The 16,837-nt window shown below is 46.1% G+C and overlaps 1 protein-coding gene across 1 annotated transcript in view; it reads right to left on the bottom strand.

Annotated features, from left to right (window-relative positions):
* Positions 1 to 223: 223 nt before the first annotated feature.
* The window catches only part of PARD3B (par-3 family cell polarity regulator beta), a 907,609-nt gene continuing 890,995 nt past the window's right edge, over positions 224 to 16,837 (bottom strand). Inside the window, exon 23 of the mRNA XM_070421939.1 lies at positions 224 to 4,927. Within this exon, the coding sequence (XP_070278040.1) occupies positions 4,570 to 4,927 (358 nt within the window). The 3' untranslated portion in view covers positions 224 to 4,569. The remainder of the gene's footprint in view (positions 4,928 to 16,837) is intronic.

The raw sequence follows: 16,837 nt of genomic DNA, 5'->3' as shown, positions 1-16,837 counted from the left end.
CTATAGACACTGAACCCAAGTGGGCTCCCAAATAGACATCCTGCTGACTCACCTTCATTTCAGCATCTGTTTCTCGGGGAGCCCAGCATGTGACACAACCTTATTCCTTGTGTCTTCTGCCCTGTGACATTGCTGTTCAAGGGTAAGCAGGACCAGACCAACCCATTCATTCATCAGATCCTAAAACCGGTGGTGGGTGAAAACCAAGACTCTGACATCTTACTGACTGAATAAAGCTTTATTTTAATGCAAAATAAAACAAGAAAATTTTGTGTATTCATATATAACAACATCCAAAATGTTTTCTCTGGTACAAATGGATTCGTTTTAAAAAGTCTGCAAAGAATTTATTCTCCACCCTCATATGCCAAAACATGATTCACATATTTTATATTCAGAACAGACTTGGTATCACAGAAGCACAGGAAGACACTAGAAAAAGTGACTGCATCAACAGCAGGTTTTGTTTTTATGTTCCAGTAGTAAACGGCACTGCAGTCAGCATAGATGGAACAGAACTGTCTCAAAGAGCTGAGTCAGGACAGTCTGGGGTTAGTTCACTCTCCGCTCGGCTTGGTAGTTAAGCCCATCTTTGTAAGTCAGGCGGTGAGTGATTCTATTACTATTTTAGGACAGGAGAGAGAAAGAGTTTCACTTAGAAGTCGTAGCTGCGTGTGAGAGTCTAGGCTTACTTTAGATATCTAACTTTTATTCTCCTTTTTATCGGAAAGGTGACTTTGTAGGGGTATCTTATGGAGAATCCTCTTTGTGGTCTCATTGTGGCATCATTTCTACCTAAGTCAGTGCAAACTGGGAGTGCAGAGAAATAGTTCTGTGGGCTGTTTCTGAACCCAACTCCCTCCTGCCTAATTGTGCTAAATCTGGACTTTCTGTTTTGCTTGGACTCAGAAAGCAGTAGGTGTCCGCCCGATTTGCACCAAGTTGAAGGCCATTCTTTGTGGATTTCAGAGTTTAATGCTGATGGGGATTTTAAAGACACACATTCCTCTCCACACCAAATTCTCCAGATCTCTTTATCCCCCTGAAATGCTAGGATGTTCCTCCGAAGAAAATACATGTGGTGGTTACAGGTCAGGAGGATAAATGCTCTTGAGGGCTTGATCTCTACGCCTACGAGCCCTAGGCATGACAACTCCAAAAGTTGCTAGCTAGACTTCCTTCAGAAAATAGGTTTACTGCAAGCAGTTCATGAATCTTTGGAAAAAATAACCAGCCATGTTTTACTTTTATTGAGTTTGGTGGCAAAAATAAAGCTACAGTGAAGTCTCAAATCTCTTCTACCAGGCAGTTGTGACCGTGGGTCTGTGGATCTCACCATGCTCTTGATTATAGGATCTTTGCTCCATGATGTGATATGCAGGGGTGGTGGTGGTGGTGGTGGGGGGGGGGGGTGGTGGTGGTGGTGGTGTTTAATGCATACAGACCAAAAAATCCAAGAATAATGAGCTTCACAGTAATTTTTTTCCAATTTTTGTTCGTTACTCAATTGTGATTTAAGTAAATGTTCCTTTGAGCTTGCCTTTCATCTACTGATTTGATATAGTGGGGGAGCAATTATTGTACCAAGAGTGATACTACCACAGCCAATGACACGACAGGCTAATGAAATATTGTGTTTCTCTCCCTGGCAGAGGACTAAATTCTCCTGCATCTAAAATTTTTCAGTGGTTTTCTCCTTTCATTTCTCTACTCCTGTAAAAAGGGACAAAAACAGAGTCCTTTCAAATATCTAGTGACTTGAAGCCAAAAGCATCATTTTCAAGGCATAAATGACCCAGCAGTCAGATCACAAGTCAGGTGGGTGTATGTCGATGGATTTGCAGCTCCCTGTGCCATCATTCCTGGGGGCGCTGTGTGTGTGTGTGTGTGTTGTTTGTGTGTGTGTGCGTGTGTGTGTGTGTGTGTTTGATGGTATTAGCGTTCTGAGATACAAAGAGACACGTGGTTGAGTTTTTCCAAGGCCCTAAACTGGCAGAACTATTTTCTGCTACTGGGTACCTACTGATTATAGCCTGGTCTTCTAAATACTCTAAACAACCTGTTCCCTTAAATACTGGAGAGTTCTGTAACTTTGGGGTGGTGAGGGTTGCTACAAAGGCATTTATAAACCTTACATTCAAGCTGCTCTTAATTGTTGCTTGGCTTGACGGGACCTCTGTCTACACATAATATTGGGTTCTTTCGGGCAGGGTCAACGGGGCATGTGTTATGCTTCAGGCAAGAAGAGAAAACTGCTATAATCATTTTGTGGTTCACCTTAATAGTACCTTCACATCATTGGCTGCCTCTCAGGATTAGCAGCTGTTTTACTGTGTATACAACACAAAACCATGCTTGGAGCAACTTACCCTGAGCCTGCCTGCAGGGGGTATTGTGCTCACAAGGCGGCAACGGGGTGAAAATATGGGCTTTCTTCCTACAAAGACCACTCCTCCAATGCACAGAGAATTTCTCTTCATGCTACTTCCCTTGGGCGACCTCTTGTGAGTCTTGGCCTTAGTCCAGAAGCTGCCTTCTGGCTGGTCTATGTCCAGTAGTCCACAGACATTTGGTTAAACTATGGGACATACTGAAGAGCTGATTTTCAATGCTTCAAACCAAGTTGCATTATCATCACCTTATCACTTTCTTCTTGAAGGTTTATTTAGATTGAGGGGAAGGCAGCATTCAGCATGTGGGCAGGGAAGCCCTACAGCTCACCTGCACTCCAGGTAAGCAGGGCTGGAGATCCTCAACCTCTTTGCACAAATTGCAAAGGATCTAAAGGCTTAAGAGAGATGAGAGAGGGAAAGAAATCTTGAAGGTCTATTCTCAAGAGGGCCATAAGTAATTGTAGTTTAGAAAACGATACCTCTTAAAGTCCAGTAAGTAACACCATTTAAATCTAAAACCAGCAGTCACATCATTCTTGGTAACTTAACTCTATTTTAAATTAAAAAAAATAAGACTAAACTGGGCTAGATGGATACTCTATATATTCAATAATACTATAATTTATTAAATCCTATCAGTCAGAGATATTCTAATATATCAACCAAAATACCTCTAAATTAAACTCAAGACATTTTTATTTTGGGAAGGGAATAAAGAAGGAATGTGAAAATGCCTAAAGTATGTCTGCCGCTCCAGGTTTGACCATTGCTCAGTCTTTTGTTTGCATTCTCATTTGGGTCAAGTTGTAAGTTTTAGATGTTCTATTGAAAAAAAAATGGAAAAATAGCTGCAAAGCTCAAAAGCAATTGGGATGTGTCTTGGATGTGGGGTTCAGCTTTTCAAAAACATAGACCTTCATTTCCCAATTGGCCATCTTGGCCTTTATCTTGTCCTGACTTTTGTGAATGAAATACAGCAGATACAGAATGACCTCATTTTATGTGTCTTCTCCCTTCCCATCCCTTCTGTTTTCTTTTTTCCCCCCTTTATTATTCCCTTATTCATCAAATTTTCCAGAAAGCACTTTTATCTTTTATTCTCCATACTGCTAATCACGCGCGCGCGCACACAGACACACACACACACACACACGCTCACACACACACACATGGGTCACCCACCACCATCCACTACCTGCTGGTTCTCAATCTCCGAAGGCCACAGTCAGCCCTCCCTGTCCCCGGGGTCCAGATGGCACTGTTTGGCACTGGGTCTAGAATTGGCACCTCCAGGGCATTGCTTCCCCTGTGGCCTAGTCCATGGGCCCTCTTTTTCTCAAGTACATTCTAGTCCTCCAATGGGAGGCTTAAAGCAGAGGCCCCAGTTCTAATAATTACAGGCAGCAGACCTGTGGGTGACTCTGAAACCATGTGTCCCCATGCCATTGTGCTTGGGACATGGGAGGAAGAAAAGTGAGGACCACGGGAATTTCAGCCCTCAACCTGGGCACTGTGGTCCTTGGAATAGATAGATTCCTTCTGGAAGTTCCGACTAGCTTTGCACATTCTCCCAGGACACTAATACTGCATTCGCATCTTATTTTTATACAAAAGTGAGGAAACGTGAAACACTTATACCACATGAATGGTACCAGGAACCTGAGAAATTCTACAAGTAAAGAGATGCGGTCTTCCTCTGGGTAGAAAACGTTCCAAGGCGATCACAAGTCAAGCTTGCTGTTTCCTTTCTCATTGAAAAACTACTCACTTAAGACGCCCATGTTTGCAGGCACTCCTCCGACTTAATACAGTGGTTGGAGCTTAGCTTCTGAATGGAGACGATCCAGGGCAGCAGCTGCTCCACGCTGCCAACGCTGAGGGTATCTTCTTTGTGATTTGCTTGTTCAAATGCCACTCATGGACGTTAACCGTTCTAAACGTACTTCAAATATCAGGCAGTATTGTTTTTATGGCCCATCCTTCCTCTTTCTCTGGACATTTCCCCTCCAAAAACTCCTGTTCCTTCTTTTTCCCTCTAATTAGCAGTCAGGTGTTACATTCTCAATCAAAAAACCTAATCTGTACGCAGGACAAGTCTTAACAGGAAGAAGGCTTTGAGGAAGGGCGATGTTAGCTGTCTTCCTTTCTGGGCTGTGCTGGGCTTGGTGGTGTTGGGCTACACGGCTGCAGTCATGGGGTTCTTCTGCCGGGGGTCCTGGGTCCGGTAGGGGTACTGGTCTGGGCTGCCCCCTCGGGGGCCTGGCCTGCCCATTTCCTGATAGGCTGGTACTCTGTGGTGCTGAGGGGGCGAGGGCGGGACATCTTGGCGGAAGGGTCCTTTGTGCTGGGGGGCCGGTGGGGGTGGGTAGTACTGGGGATACCGGAGATCTGTGACCCTCAGATCTGGGGGGCGGGGGTAGCTCCCTTTGGGCGGATGCAAGGGATGAGGCCCTGGGTAGTATGGGAGCTCCCTCTCCTTGTAGAGCCCTCGGGGTGCTGCTGTCAGGTAGTCTGCGGGATCGGTGGGTCCTCCCCTGGGAAGAGAAGAGTAGACACATGTCAGTAGTTACTTGGCTGGCTGCCCCGCTGAAGACACATTCCCCACGTATGCACGATAGAGGTCCCGACAAGCCAAGCGGCAATGAAGAGCCCCTTGAATGTAAGCTTTAGACAAGCCTGTGTACCAGCCCCCTACTGTCACCACCCAGAGGCTGAGAACTTCCCCCAGGATTTAGGAGAACAGGTGGGTGTGGCAGAAGTGAATGTGCCCGTACACAGAAGAGAGGGAACCTTCCTCTTCCCTGTCTCCTTCCTGGTGGCCATTGGAGTGGCCATTGCAGACCACAAAGAGCAAGCCATGGGCTGAGGAAGGCAGGAGCCTGGCTCCCTGACACCTCGGAGCCATCAGATCAGCCAGGACTGCGTACGCTCAGGTTGGTACATGAGAGAGAAATATGCTTCCACTTGTTTAAATCCTCTGAGGCTGGCCTTGATCCTAGCGGCCAACTAGTTTCCTAAACAAGGCAGAGCTGGGCTCTCTAAGGCTGTGAACATTCCACCCTCTCCTCCTCTGCCTGCTTGAAGCCAGTCCCACGTACGATGGCAGAAACATCCAGGTTCCTCGGAGCCATCAGGCTCCCATGGCTCACCCTCGCTTCTCTCCTCGGTCTTTGGTGCTCTTTACATGGCCACCGTCTTGGTCTACCCCTTGGGTCTTCTGCCACCTCCCGGTGGGGATCAGTGTGCCCTCCCCTCTCTCCATTTCCTAGAAGAGGTCCTAACCCAGAGCTGGGACCTGCTCCCCTGGAACTCTGATGAAAGCAATCCCCCAGCAAAGCCGAGAAGCGCCAGGCCGGTAGCAGCGCAGGAAAAGCCAAACCAGCTGTAGGTTACACAGCGTAACCGGGAGGCACGCAGGAAGGTCAGGGGCGAGAACAAACGCCAACAGAAAGCGACCCCGTCTGGATCCTCCGCTAAGACAACAGCTTCTTCTGATCCACTTGCCATCCCAGAAGCAACCCGTCTCCAAACACATGACCACATCTTACCCAGCCCGGGGCTAAACAGATGCCTTCTGTTTGCGGCTCTTAACTCCCACAAACCTTCCGTGCGCATGTACACCACCATCGCCCCAGATCCTCCTCGCTTTCCCCACTCCCCGCCTTTTAACATATTTTTAAAGGAAAACAGCAACAATCACAATTAATGAAAAGCTCTCCAACATCAGCGTACAGGCTGGTTGAACCCTTGAAAGCAATGGCGGCGCTGTGAGAACAGAGTCTGTGGCTAATCAAACCCCGTCATGCGGGTCAGGATCACCCTGTCATCTGCAGGCTGATGCAAACCCAGCTCTGCCAGCCCCTCAGATCCATGCAGGTTTGACCAGCGCCGGGCTCCGAGCAGGTGCTGAGCAGCACGTGAGCGCATTTATAAAGATGAACAATAGGATTCTCTCTCCACTTCTTGGCGTCTTAATTTGGCTATGTATAACAATGACAGATAGGCCTTCGAGCACGGGGTAATTTAGTCCGTGAGAGTTTTCAGATAAAAAAATTAAATTGTTTACGTACAAGTTATTATAACGTCAACGGCGATGATTCAGTGCCGTGCGCTTCGCTCTATTTTAAATCGCCCGTGACAAATCGGGCACGATCTCGCCTGTCACCCCAGCCAGGGGAAATGAGGGACCAGGATTTCTCCCCTCTCCCTGAGAATTTTATTTCTGATTTAGGAAACTTCCAGCATTCATTTTATCTTTTACCATAAAATATTTTGAAGGCCCTCGCCACCGCCCCCCCCCCCCCCCCACTCATTTCTATTTCCTGGGGTTCATGTTGGAGATTTCTGAAAAACTTAAAAAAAAAATCCTTAACCTGTGCCTTCCCTCAAAATCTACTGGAGCTTTTCTCCGCATGAAGTGAAACATGTGGTTTTTCTGCACTCATTTTAAGCCCGTGGGATAAATCACTGACATTTGCAACACACAAACATTATCTGCTTTAAAATGAACACACAGCCGGCGCTCCCTGCGGGCCCTCTTAGCCTGGATGCTTCCTGTTTAAAATGGAAAGAGAGAAAGGAGGAATTCCAGGCCTCGGACTTTTAGGGTCCTGTTCTCTCCCTGGAGGTTTCTCTCTTAAAACAGAACATTATAAAAGACAGGCACGCCTTGTTTTTTAATTTTACTTTTTTTACTTTTGGAGAGAAAACCCAGATCAAGTGGCGACAGGGCAGAAGCCACCCCGAGAGCCACCAGGTCAGTGCCCATGGGGACAGTTGCTATCTCTTTCCCCACACCTCGCCCCTGCGACTCCTCCACCTCTCAGGGCGAGGGCGGGGTCCCCCTGGGCAGAGGGGCAGAGTTCAAGATGCTGTTCCTCCAAGCGCAGGCTCTCTGCCTGGGAGAGTGCTCACATGTGGCAGAGACTGAGTAAAGTAGCTGTTCTTTGTCAAGAAATGAAATCGTGGAAAGCGTCTTACTCTGTAGAACTCATCACAACAGTTATGGCTTTACATTTTTCAGAGAGAAGGAAAACAATGGGCTGGCCTATAAAAACACCGTTTAAGGTTCAAAGGGAGCTAGGAGGATTTGTCTTTTTTTATTGGGGGGAGGGGAGTGGCTGTTGTTGATAATAACTTTTTGCTCAAAAGTAAGCATTTTCTACAGACTTTCTCCGGAACAACAGAGAAGTGCTTCTGAATAATTACACACACACACACACACACACACACACACACACGCATGCACGCGTATGTGTGAATGATTTTTAAACAGAAAAAAAAGCCCTCCTCATTAACAAGGAATTTGAAAGGAAAAGGGTAGATGAAAACAGAGCTGAAATTTTAGCCTTGTTAATCTTGAGTTTCCCTTTTCATCCTGTCTTTATTTGGGTGAAATTTTGTATTTGCAGGAAAGCACAGAAACCAACCCATTCTGAGGGCTAAGAAATGCATATCCCAGGGACCAGTGCTTTGAGTCGACTCCGAGGAACTCAGCAGCAGCTTCCTCTGAAGATGTTGATGCAAAAAAGGGTCCAAACAGAAGATGTATCAGAACTTCCAGGCCCCTCATTTTCCATGTGACCTCCTGAGCTTCATCTGTGGGTGTTATTGTTTTTCTTAAAATCAATTTCCCATTGAAAATCTCATCCAGGAATCATATTTACTTAAGGGAAGAGAAATAAGCCTATGTTTGCTTTCTTTATATTATAACTCTTTGAGGAAGTTGCCATGAAAAGATCTATATTTTTAAATTTTCACATTTTTCACTATTTACTTTTTTATTTTAGTTTTGCTTAGGCTCATTGTTGAGGCCAAAAGGATTCAGATTTTGCTCTGAAATCTCACAGGAACTATCTCGGACATACGGTTGTCAATCACATAGATGCATGCAATAATGAAAGTTGACCTTTCAGTCTAAATGTGAGAAAGCTATATGATACAGACATGTGAAGAAACAATAAGGATCACTTTCTTTATATGAGGTTTTCCTCCTTTTGCCATTTTGGTATGTCACTACTTTTCATTAAACAAAGAAGGGGCTGAATCTCAGAGGCGACGTGGGTCAGAGAGCCAGCCCCTGGGCACCAACAGTCTTCAATTTATGGCAGGATGGAAGGTATGCTCCCATATTTGGTAAGACAATCCTATATTGGGAAAGGGCTCAGTATTGGGTGAACTGAGTCACTGGAAAAGCATTTTAGTGAGGGATGAGATGGCCATACTTACTATACTTGCTGGAATAGATGAAGGGGCATGAGCTATTTTGAATCGTCCCATCTCTCCTTGCATTTCACCTTCTCTTCTCCCTCAAATGAAAAGAACACCTCTTTCTTCTGAACTTACTACAGCCAATGATTCTCACCTCATCATCTTCCCCCTCCCTGTGGCTAGTTTATCTACTGGCCTGGAGCACAAGCATCCTGAAGGAAGGAACTGAGCCTCATACGTCTGGTATCTCCCGCAGAGCTTGGCACTGGCCTTTGCGCATCATAAGAGCTCCATAAAGGTCTAGTGAATGTGTTCAAGGGAGTTTAACATAAAGAGAAAACCCACTAACATCCCCAATAACCACAGAGGGTCAGGTGTGTTTAGGGGTTGCGAGTGGGTAGCTGGGTGGAGGAATAAAAAGAGAAAGTGGGGTCTCATTGAGATCCAGCCACTACAATGGCTGAGGCAAGACTACTCCCTAATTTTTCAAAAAGGAGACATGGAGGCGGGAGGGCAGTGGGCTGAAAAAAAAAAAAAAGAGTTGGATTGTGTCCAACTCAGAATGACTGTAAACTTGATCAGGGCACAGATTATTATGTTTGTCTTCTTTGCCAAGAACAAAAGTATACTGTCTTATCTCTGTTGTCTTGCATGGCACTTGAAACATAGTAGGTGCTTAATAAATCTTAGACTTGAATTTAATTGCCTTGACTTACCAATAAGTTTAACATGACTAATTGGTGATTCAAGAATCATTTAAGGATTATTTCTATGATGGCCTAGCAAAGACATTTTCTTTATTACTGCCAGAACACACCAATCTAGGAACATCTTATTGTAAATGTTTAAAAAATACAGTACCCATGGTCTCAAATAAAAGGTCTTAGGGAGACAATGTCAAAGGTGAAAACCAGGTGCAAGCACCACAGTTTCAAGTACCTGGGCTTGAGGATAGATAAACACCTTCCAGAGGTAGAGGTCATGGCCAGTTCCCCTCTGTCACAGAGCTTCCCACCTTTTCTCCACCAGAATACACATGATGGGTGACCTTCATATGAACCATAAGGGAGGCAGAGGCTAGGATTATGTGAACTTCTCTACCTCCTGCTGGAACTGAATGCCCTTCCCTTCCACTCAGCAAAACGAAACAAAAACACAAGGACATTCAAGTGAGTGCGGGCAACATTATCAAAAGTGACAAATCTTTGCAATAAATAGCCGATCATGATTCACCTATGTCAGTGGTCGGCAAACCGAGGCTTTCGAGCCACATGTGGCTCTTTGGCCCCTTGAGTGTGGCTCTTCCACAAAATACCACGTGCGGGCACACACGTACAGTGCGATTGAAACTTCATAGCCCATGCGCAGAAGTCGGTTTTCGGAAAGGAGATAGACGAAACAAGTATACAAGATGAGTGTGGATGGGAGAGTTGGAAGGGGTCGACCTCAGCGAACTTACCTCAATCAGATTGAGGACGTTTTTAGCAAAGGCCAGCTTAGGAGTACCCTAATTAAGTTAATAACAATGTACCTACCTATATAGTTTAAGTTTAATAAATTTGGCTCTCAAAAGAAAATTCAATCGTTGTACTGTTGATATTTGGCTCTGTTGACTAATGAGTTTGCCAACCACTGACCTATGTGTATCAGGCCTATGTTTAAGAACCGCCGTTTCATCCATCCAATGAGCCCCCTTTAGGAGGAAGGACAGGGGAAGTTGAAGAATAACAGGGGAGAAACATCTAGGGCTGAGCCGGAGTTTAGCAGGTGTAAAAACAGATATGCAGAAAGTGTGAAAGCCACGAGGAAAAGCTCCCAAAGGGCAGAATCCTGTTCCTCTTAATTTCTGTAAAATACCACCCACGTGAATCACTGCAAAACAAAGGTAGCTTCTATGGGTTTCCTTTTGTGGTAATAATTGACTGTGACCAAATTTGAGGTTCAAATGAAAGGAGGTAACATGATGTAAAACTGCTGGTGATAAGAGAGGTCCTGTACCCCTTGGCAGAAAGTCCACGTTACTCTCAAGTACGCCACGTGTAGGTTACTTAGTGGGGAGCTGATGTTGGTGCCTTCCTCTCTGATTCTTCCACAAACGTGGCAAAGCTAAAAAAAGATCAGCACAAACAGTATTCTTGTAGGCGCTTGAGTTCCCCATGCTATGTGGCCAGAGATGCTTTCAGTCTGTTTGGAAATTCCTTCCCTGTCAGATTTCCAGTTACAGGCGTTCCTCCTCCACCAGGCGTGAATGTGGCTGCCGGGATTAGCAGAGCCTTCCGCACTGTACACAACACAGCTATGATTTCTGCAGATTTTACAGAATCGTAAAATACAGTGATCATTTGATGGCCTATGTGGCATAGATGATTTCAGAAAGAAAAGCCGCTTTCATCACTCACATAGCCCATGGTGTTATGAGGACCGGACTCTCACTCTTTGCTAAGAACTGGAGTGGGAAGAGATTGATTTATCAGCAGATGCCTTTGGCCCTTGTTAGCACCAAGGAAATGTTTGCAAAGAAAATGAAAGAGGAATGAGAGTGACTGAGTGCTCAGAGGACATTTCTGAAGCAGTTTAAGACAGTTTTAGAATTTTGGTCACTCACATTTAATTTCTCCTGTCATGTTTTACAACAGTAACCACAAATAAGAATTCAATTATTAACAGACTTCATGTGTAATTAGTATGAGACTCTAGATAACCCGTTAGCAGATATTACCTGGAAAATGACCCTTGAGAAGGTTTCATCCTATCAGACAGTGGGAGGTATTCCCTAAAAATAGTCCTGCTAAAATAATTTTCTTTATGAGGGGGAGCGAGATTTTTCAAGTGGGTGCTGAGGAGAACTAAAAGGGGTAACATGAGAATATATAGAGAGAAGGAATCCTAGAAAGCTCAAACTGCTGTGAGTGGCCCCCCAAAAGCCCTGAAATCCATTGAGTGATACTGCATATACTTATCCCATGGTCTTTTAAACCTCAGAAGATACTTTATTTAAAGAGAATGGCAACACCCTAGCCGGTTTGGCTCAGTGGATAGAGTGTCAGGCTGTGGACCCAAGGGTCCCAGGTTTGATTTTAGTCAAAGGCGCATACTTCAGTTGCAGGCTCCTCCCCGGCCCTGACCCTGGCCGGGGTGTGTGCAGGAGGCAACCAATTGATGTGTTTCTCTCACATGGATATTTCTCTCTGTCTTTCTCTCTCTCTTCCAGTTTCTCTAAAAATCAATGAAAAAATATCCTCAGGTGATAATTAAAAAACAAAAATAAAATAAAGAGAATGGCAACCAAAGTAACAAATCATCATAACTGTTAGGCCACTAAAATCCTCTCTCTCTCTCTCTCTCTCTCTCTCTCTCTCTCTCTTTCTCTCTCTCTCTCCAGTAGTCCTGGAATGTCAATTCTAAATGCTGAAGATTTTATCGAATTGTCATGCAAGAGATGACGGTTCAACTTCAAGGTCAGACTTGGAGGACCAACAGGTTCAAGAGCGTAGGGTCCTGAATTCTAAAGATGGTTTGCCTGCTCCTTAGAAGCCCTGCACAGTTGTCTGCCCAGGTCCCTGCCTGCAGACAGGGCTTTCTAGGAGAAAACACACTGTTCATGAGGGCTGTTTTTCCCTGATGAATTTAGGCTTTATTTATTTTTAGAGTAATACATACAATTGATGGATAAGATATGCCTATGTCTTATTCAGATATCATAGAGTGGCCACATCTTTACCTGCCCCCATTCCTCTGCCATTAATTTCTATGCCTGGGCAATTGGAGGATTTTGATATAAATACCTATGGTATTAGATAATCAGAACCCTCTTCACCGAGGGCAAGCACCGCAGTGAACGAGTCTTACATATATGTCCACCTGTGTGTGTGTGTGTGTGTGTGTGTGTGTGTGTGTGGAAGGGCTTTCACACCATAATTTCATTAAGACCCGAGTGCACGCTGCCATGGCAATTCTCTTACTCTGTAATTCAGAAGCAGAAATAGCCGTGCTGGGAAGAGTTCTGCTACTCTACCTGATGTGCTCAGGAACAAACCTCTAAAGCTGGATTTAGACTTGCCAAGGTTTGACGGTTGCCACGCACAGCGGCTCTTTCCCGAGGGCCCACAGCAGCCAGTTCCATCCTAAGCATTTTCTCCACAGTAACATGCTTGGTCCTCACAACAGCGGTACAAGAGAGGTACTATGATCATCCCAGGTTTGCAGATGGGAAAGACAGGGAGATGAAGTAAGGTGACCAAGGTCACTCAGGAAGTAGCAGGGCCCAGAATTAAGCCCAGACCAACCGACTGGGAGGTCACATACATGGCCACTAAGCTCGACCATGCAGCCTCTGATCTCTCTTGCTTGTCACCTGCTCGCAATGTGCCTGTTGGCAGCAAGTGGGGGAGTAAGGATGTGATTTTTATGCAGTAGGATCTGGAGCAGGAGAGCGACATGAATGACCTCCCTGTGGGGATGGCTCCACACGGAGGTTCTGGAAGCACCTGAAACCTCACAGGAACAAAATGAAACCACCATCCCTCCCCAGAGCTGCTGCCCCACCAGCATGACACACTCCACATGAGCCAAACCAGCAATCTAGGCTCCCTCTGTCACCCCCACTCCAGCCAGAAACTCGGTTCCAGAAAATGCTCTCTTAAATATTCTTGGCTGTCCACCCTCACTGCCGTGGCCTTACGGCCCTCAAATCCCTCTTCAACTGGACAGGCAAGAGCAGACCAGGGCTAGCGGACAGGCAGGCCGCACGGTGGGGTCAGCTTCCCAAGACAGCAATTCGACAACGCGAGGCTGAAGGCAGTTGAATTCTGTAATCGTCAAGCCTGTGGCCACCAACTCGGAAGCAATTTCGAGCGCATTGCACTTACTCTCAAATGAAAACGTGGTGCAGTCTGTAAAGCCAGGGGAGCTCAGATTTCTTCTGGGGACTGTGTGAGCATTTACTTTTTTGGGGGGGGGATATGATACTCTTGAATGTAAATCCTGATAACTGGCAAGTCTTTTGCTTGTGTCTGAATATGAGATCTGCCATAAACCTTTTTATTTTTATTATCATCAGGTAACCTTTTCTCCCAAACTTATAAGACTAGGTGAGGTTGATATAACGTACTTCATAAACCTCTGGGTTTACTTGCTGCCTTAAGAAATGAGCGTGCTGGTATTAGTATTTAATTTATAAGGGAGCCAAAAGACAAATGGACGGGGACCAATGTGAAAATGCGTGCTGGGTTTCCTGACTTTTGGGTGGGAAGGGTTTTGACACCAGCACCTCAGATACTGACTTGATTTCATCTCCAAGCAGGTTTCCTGTGGAAAGAACCTTCCTCATCCTTCTCTCAATAGTGGCATGAGCTTCCTGGTCCCGCCCTCAATGGGAGAGGGCACACGGAAGGAGGCACAGTGGCTGTTGATAATTGCTTCAGCCACACTCATGGTGGGTGTATTTTGGAGGTCTCTACTCTAACCACCTCCCTGATACCCAGTGCCAAGGCAATGGGTCCAGTCTCCATTTCCACCACCTAATACAAGAAGGGAGAGGGAGAGAGAGAAATGATGAGGGAGAATCATTGATTGGCTGCCTCCTGCACATCCCACACTGGGGATCGAGCTCGCAACTCAGGCATGTGCCCTGACCAGGAATCTAACCGTGACCTCCTGGTTCATAGGTTGATGCTCAACCACTGAGCCACGCCAGCTGGGCTCTGTATTGCTTTTGATGTGGAACTGAAGCACCTCATGATAATGTTCACCAAAGTCTGGAGAGTAATTCCTGGACCTCACCTCCTGCCTGTGCTAAGCAGGTCCCAAAGGTCCAGGCTGGCGCTGGTGGGCACACAAGGCTCAGTTGCTGGCCCCACTCAGCCCTCTACCCAGAATCCCTCTCATTATTCGGCAGGACCCTTTGGAGAGAGCATCAGCAAGACGGACTCTAAAAACCATCACATTCTATTCAGCTTTCATTCTCTGCCGATGAAATGGGGTTATAGCACCAAGGTGACTGAACTATATTGTGAAAGTGATTTTCAACAAATAATAAAAGTTATTAAGAGCATCTTAGGTACTGAGCTGCCCGGTCCTGCCTTGGTCTCTTCACCCTGTGGCTGCTCATTACACGGCTGGTAAAGGCTGGTTATTAACATCATTACAAACCTGTTACTTTCCAATCTCCTTTTATGGAAATTAGAGCATTCTTTGTCCTTTCTCCTTCTGTTGTAATATAGCCCGACTGTCAGCCCAGCCTCCCCGGGTTCCATCTTGCCTTTGATGCTGGTAAAATTGAGCAGTTAGCAAATCAAGGCTTGTTATAGCTCAAACTGATTGGCACTATGAAATGCCTCTCATCATTACTTCTTCTTCTCTTTGTCTTGTACAGTCACCCCCTCCTATGCCCCCATCTCCACTCCCTTTAGCAAACGAATGTGTGGGTCCGGAGCCACTGATAAGTGCTTTTAAAAAAGATGCAGCAAGACAAGCTGTTGTTATGAGTGAGCTCCTTCAGATGTTATTCCATCCTCCATTTTTTCTCTAATTCACTGATTTATTGACTTATTCCTTGAGCAATTCAGAGAGCACTGCACAGCCACGCTCGCTTCTGTTTCTGAGTGTTGCCTTGCTCTTGGTCATGATTGGTGCTGGCATGTGTACCAATAATGAGATGGTTTTCCCATTTTATCCATGCATTTTACTATCAGCACGGCAGAATCTCGATTCTTAAAATCAGTCACGTAGCTGAGGCTTTAATAATTTAAATAAAAGCTTATCCTAGAAAAGCAAATATTTATAAGTGGGAGGCATCTAATTTAAAGGGATTAATTAAAAGTAAATGCTGAAGTGATTTAAAATGAAGGAGCCATCTTTCTATATAAAACCCTAATATGCAAATAGACCAAACAGCGGAACAACCGAATAACCTAACAACTGAACAACCGGTAGCTATGACCTGTGCTGACCACCAGGGGGCAGGCGTGGAACATGGTGGGCATCAGCCACAGCGGGATGGTAGAGCAGGTGAGCGGGGGCGCCAGACAAAGGTGGGGCGCTGGTCGCTGTCATAAGGGTAAGCCTCTGGTGGTTACTGAAAATTCTTTGCTCCTGTGTTCTGCAGTCCTGCCTGGTGCTCACACCTGCTGCAGGCACCGGCCCTGCTCGCACCTGCTGCCAGCGCCGGAGCCACTGCTAGAGCCACCGCTAGCACCCACTGCCAGCGCCCAGCGCTGGCCCCGATTGCTTGGCACTGTTAGTGGATGCAAGTGGTGACCACCAGCCCTGATCACCCCTGAGGACTTCTCCACCTTCCCCTGCTCTTGAGGGGCAATTGGGGCAGCAGCTGCAGCTTGCACTCCCTGCTGGCACTGGCTCCAATCACTCTGAGACATCAGCAGGTGGGAGTGGGACTGGCACTGTCAGTGCATGGGAGTGGTGGCAGCAGAAGCGGGGTTGCCAGCAGGCAAGGGACCAGGGGCCACGGCGGGAGGGGCCGGGTGGGGCAAGGAGGATGGTCTGAGACCTGCCCCTGGGTCCACTGCAGCCTTGCAGCCCACAGTTCCTTTCAAGGTGCACAAATTCGTGCATTGGGCCCCTAATTACTAAATAAAATGTACTTACCATTTGCCCCATGCCAGCATGCCCTTGAACTTCAGGAGCAATGCGGCCTAGGCCAACCTGAGGACCTAAAGGTGCTCTAGGGTTTCTGGTCCTGAGGGATCTCTGGGTGCACCTCTGTGTAGTGGGGGGAGTGTGGGGTTCAGAGGCACTAGATTGGGCTTGAACCGAACAAGGCATTTCATGGGCTTATGATCCAGGTGACCTAACCCTTAGAGACTCAGTGACCTCATCTGTAAAATGGGGATATTACTCCTGCCTTTCCTCCCCTTGCAGGGTTGTGATGAGAACTGACTAAAAAACAGCAATAAACAAACAAAAAGACCAACTTCACAAAACTCCTCAATACTTGTTGAATTTGAAGCCACAATCACTTAAAAAAATAATACTGTATATTTTATATGGAGTTTAGGGTGATTGTCCAAAGATCTAGAATGAGCAATTAAACAAATCTGTAAACAAATTCAAAATTTATGACCGAGAGCCATGGCCCCTACCTATGCGTCCCACTCCACAACAGTGGGTGTCAGTGCGGGAAATCCTCTAACAGAGGTTGCAACGTGTAGGCCCCTCTGGATATACACACATAGAGTCACAGTATATAGGCTTACGTGGTGTTTAACATTTCTTTC

The sequence above is a fragment of the Myotis yumanensis genome, unplaced genomic scaffold, assembly GCF_028538775.1.
Source record: "Myotis yumanensis isolate MYYU_CA2020_CCGP unplaced genomic scaffold, mMyoYum1.0.hap1 SCAF_8, whole genome shotgun sequence".
In the NCBI taxonomy this organism is placed as follows: domain Eukaryota; kingdom Metazoa; phylum Chordata; class Mammalia; order Chiroptera; family Vespertilionidae; genus Myotis; species Myotis yumanensis.
Note: the sequence above shows the minus strand (reverse complement) of the source record. Positions and strands in the feature narration are given on the sequence as shown.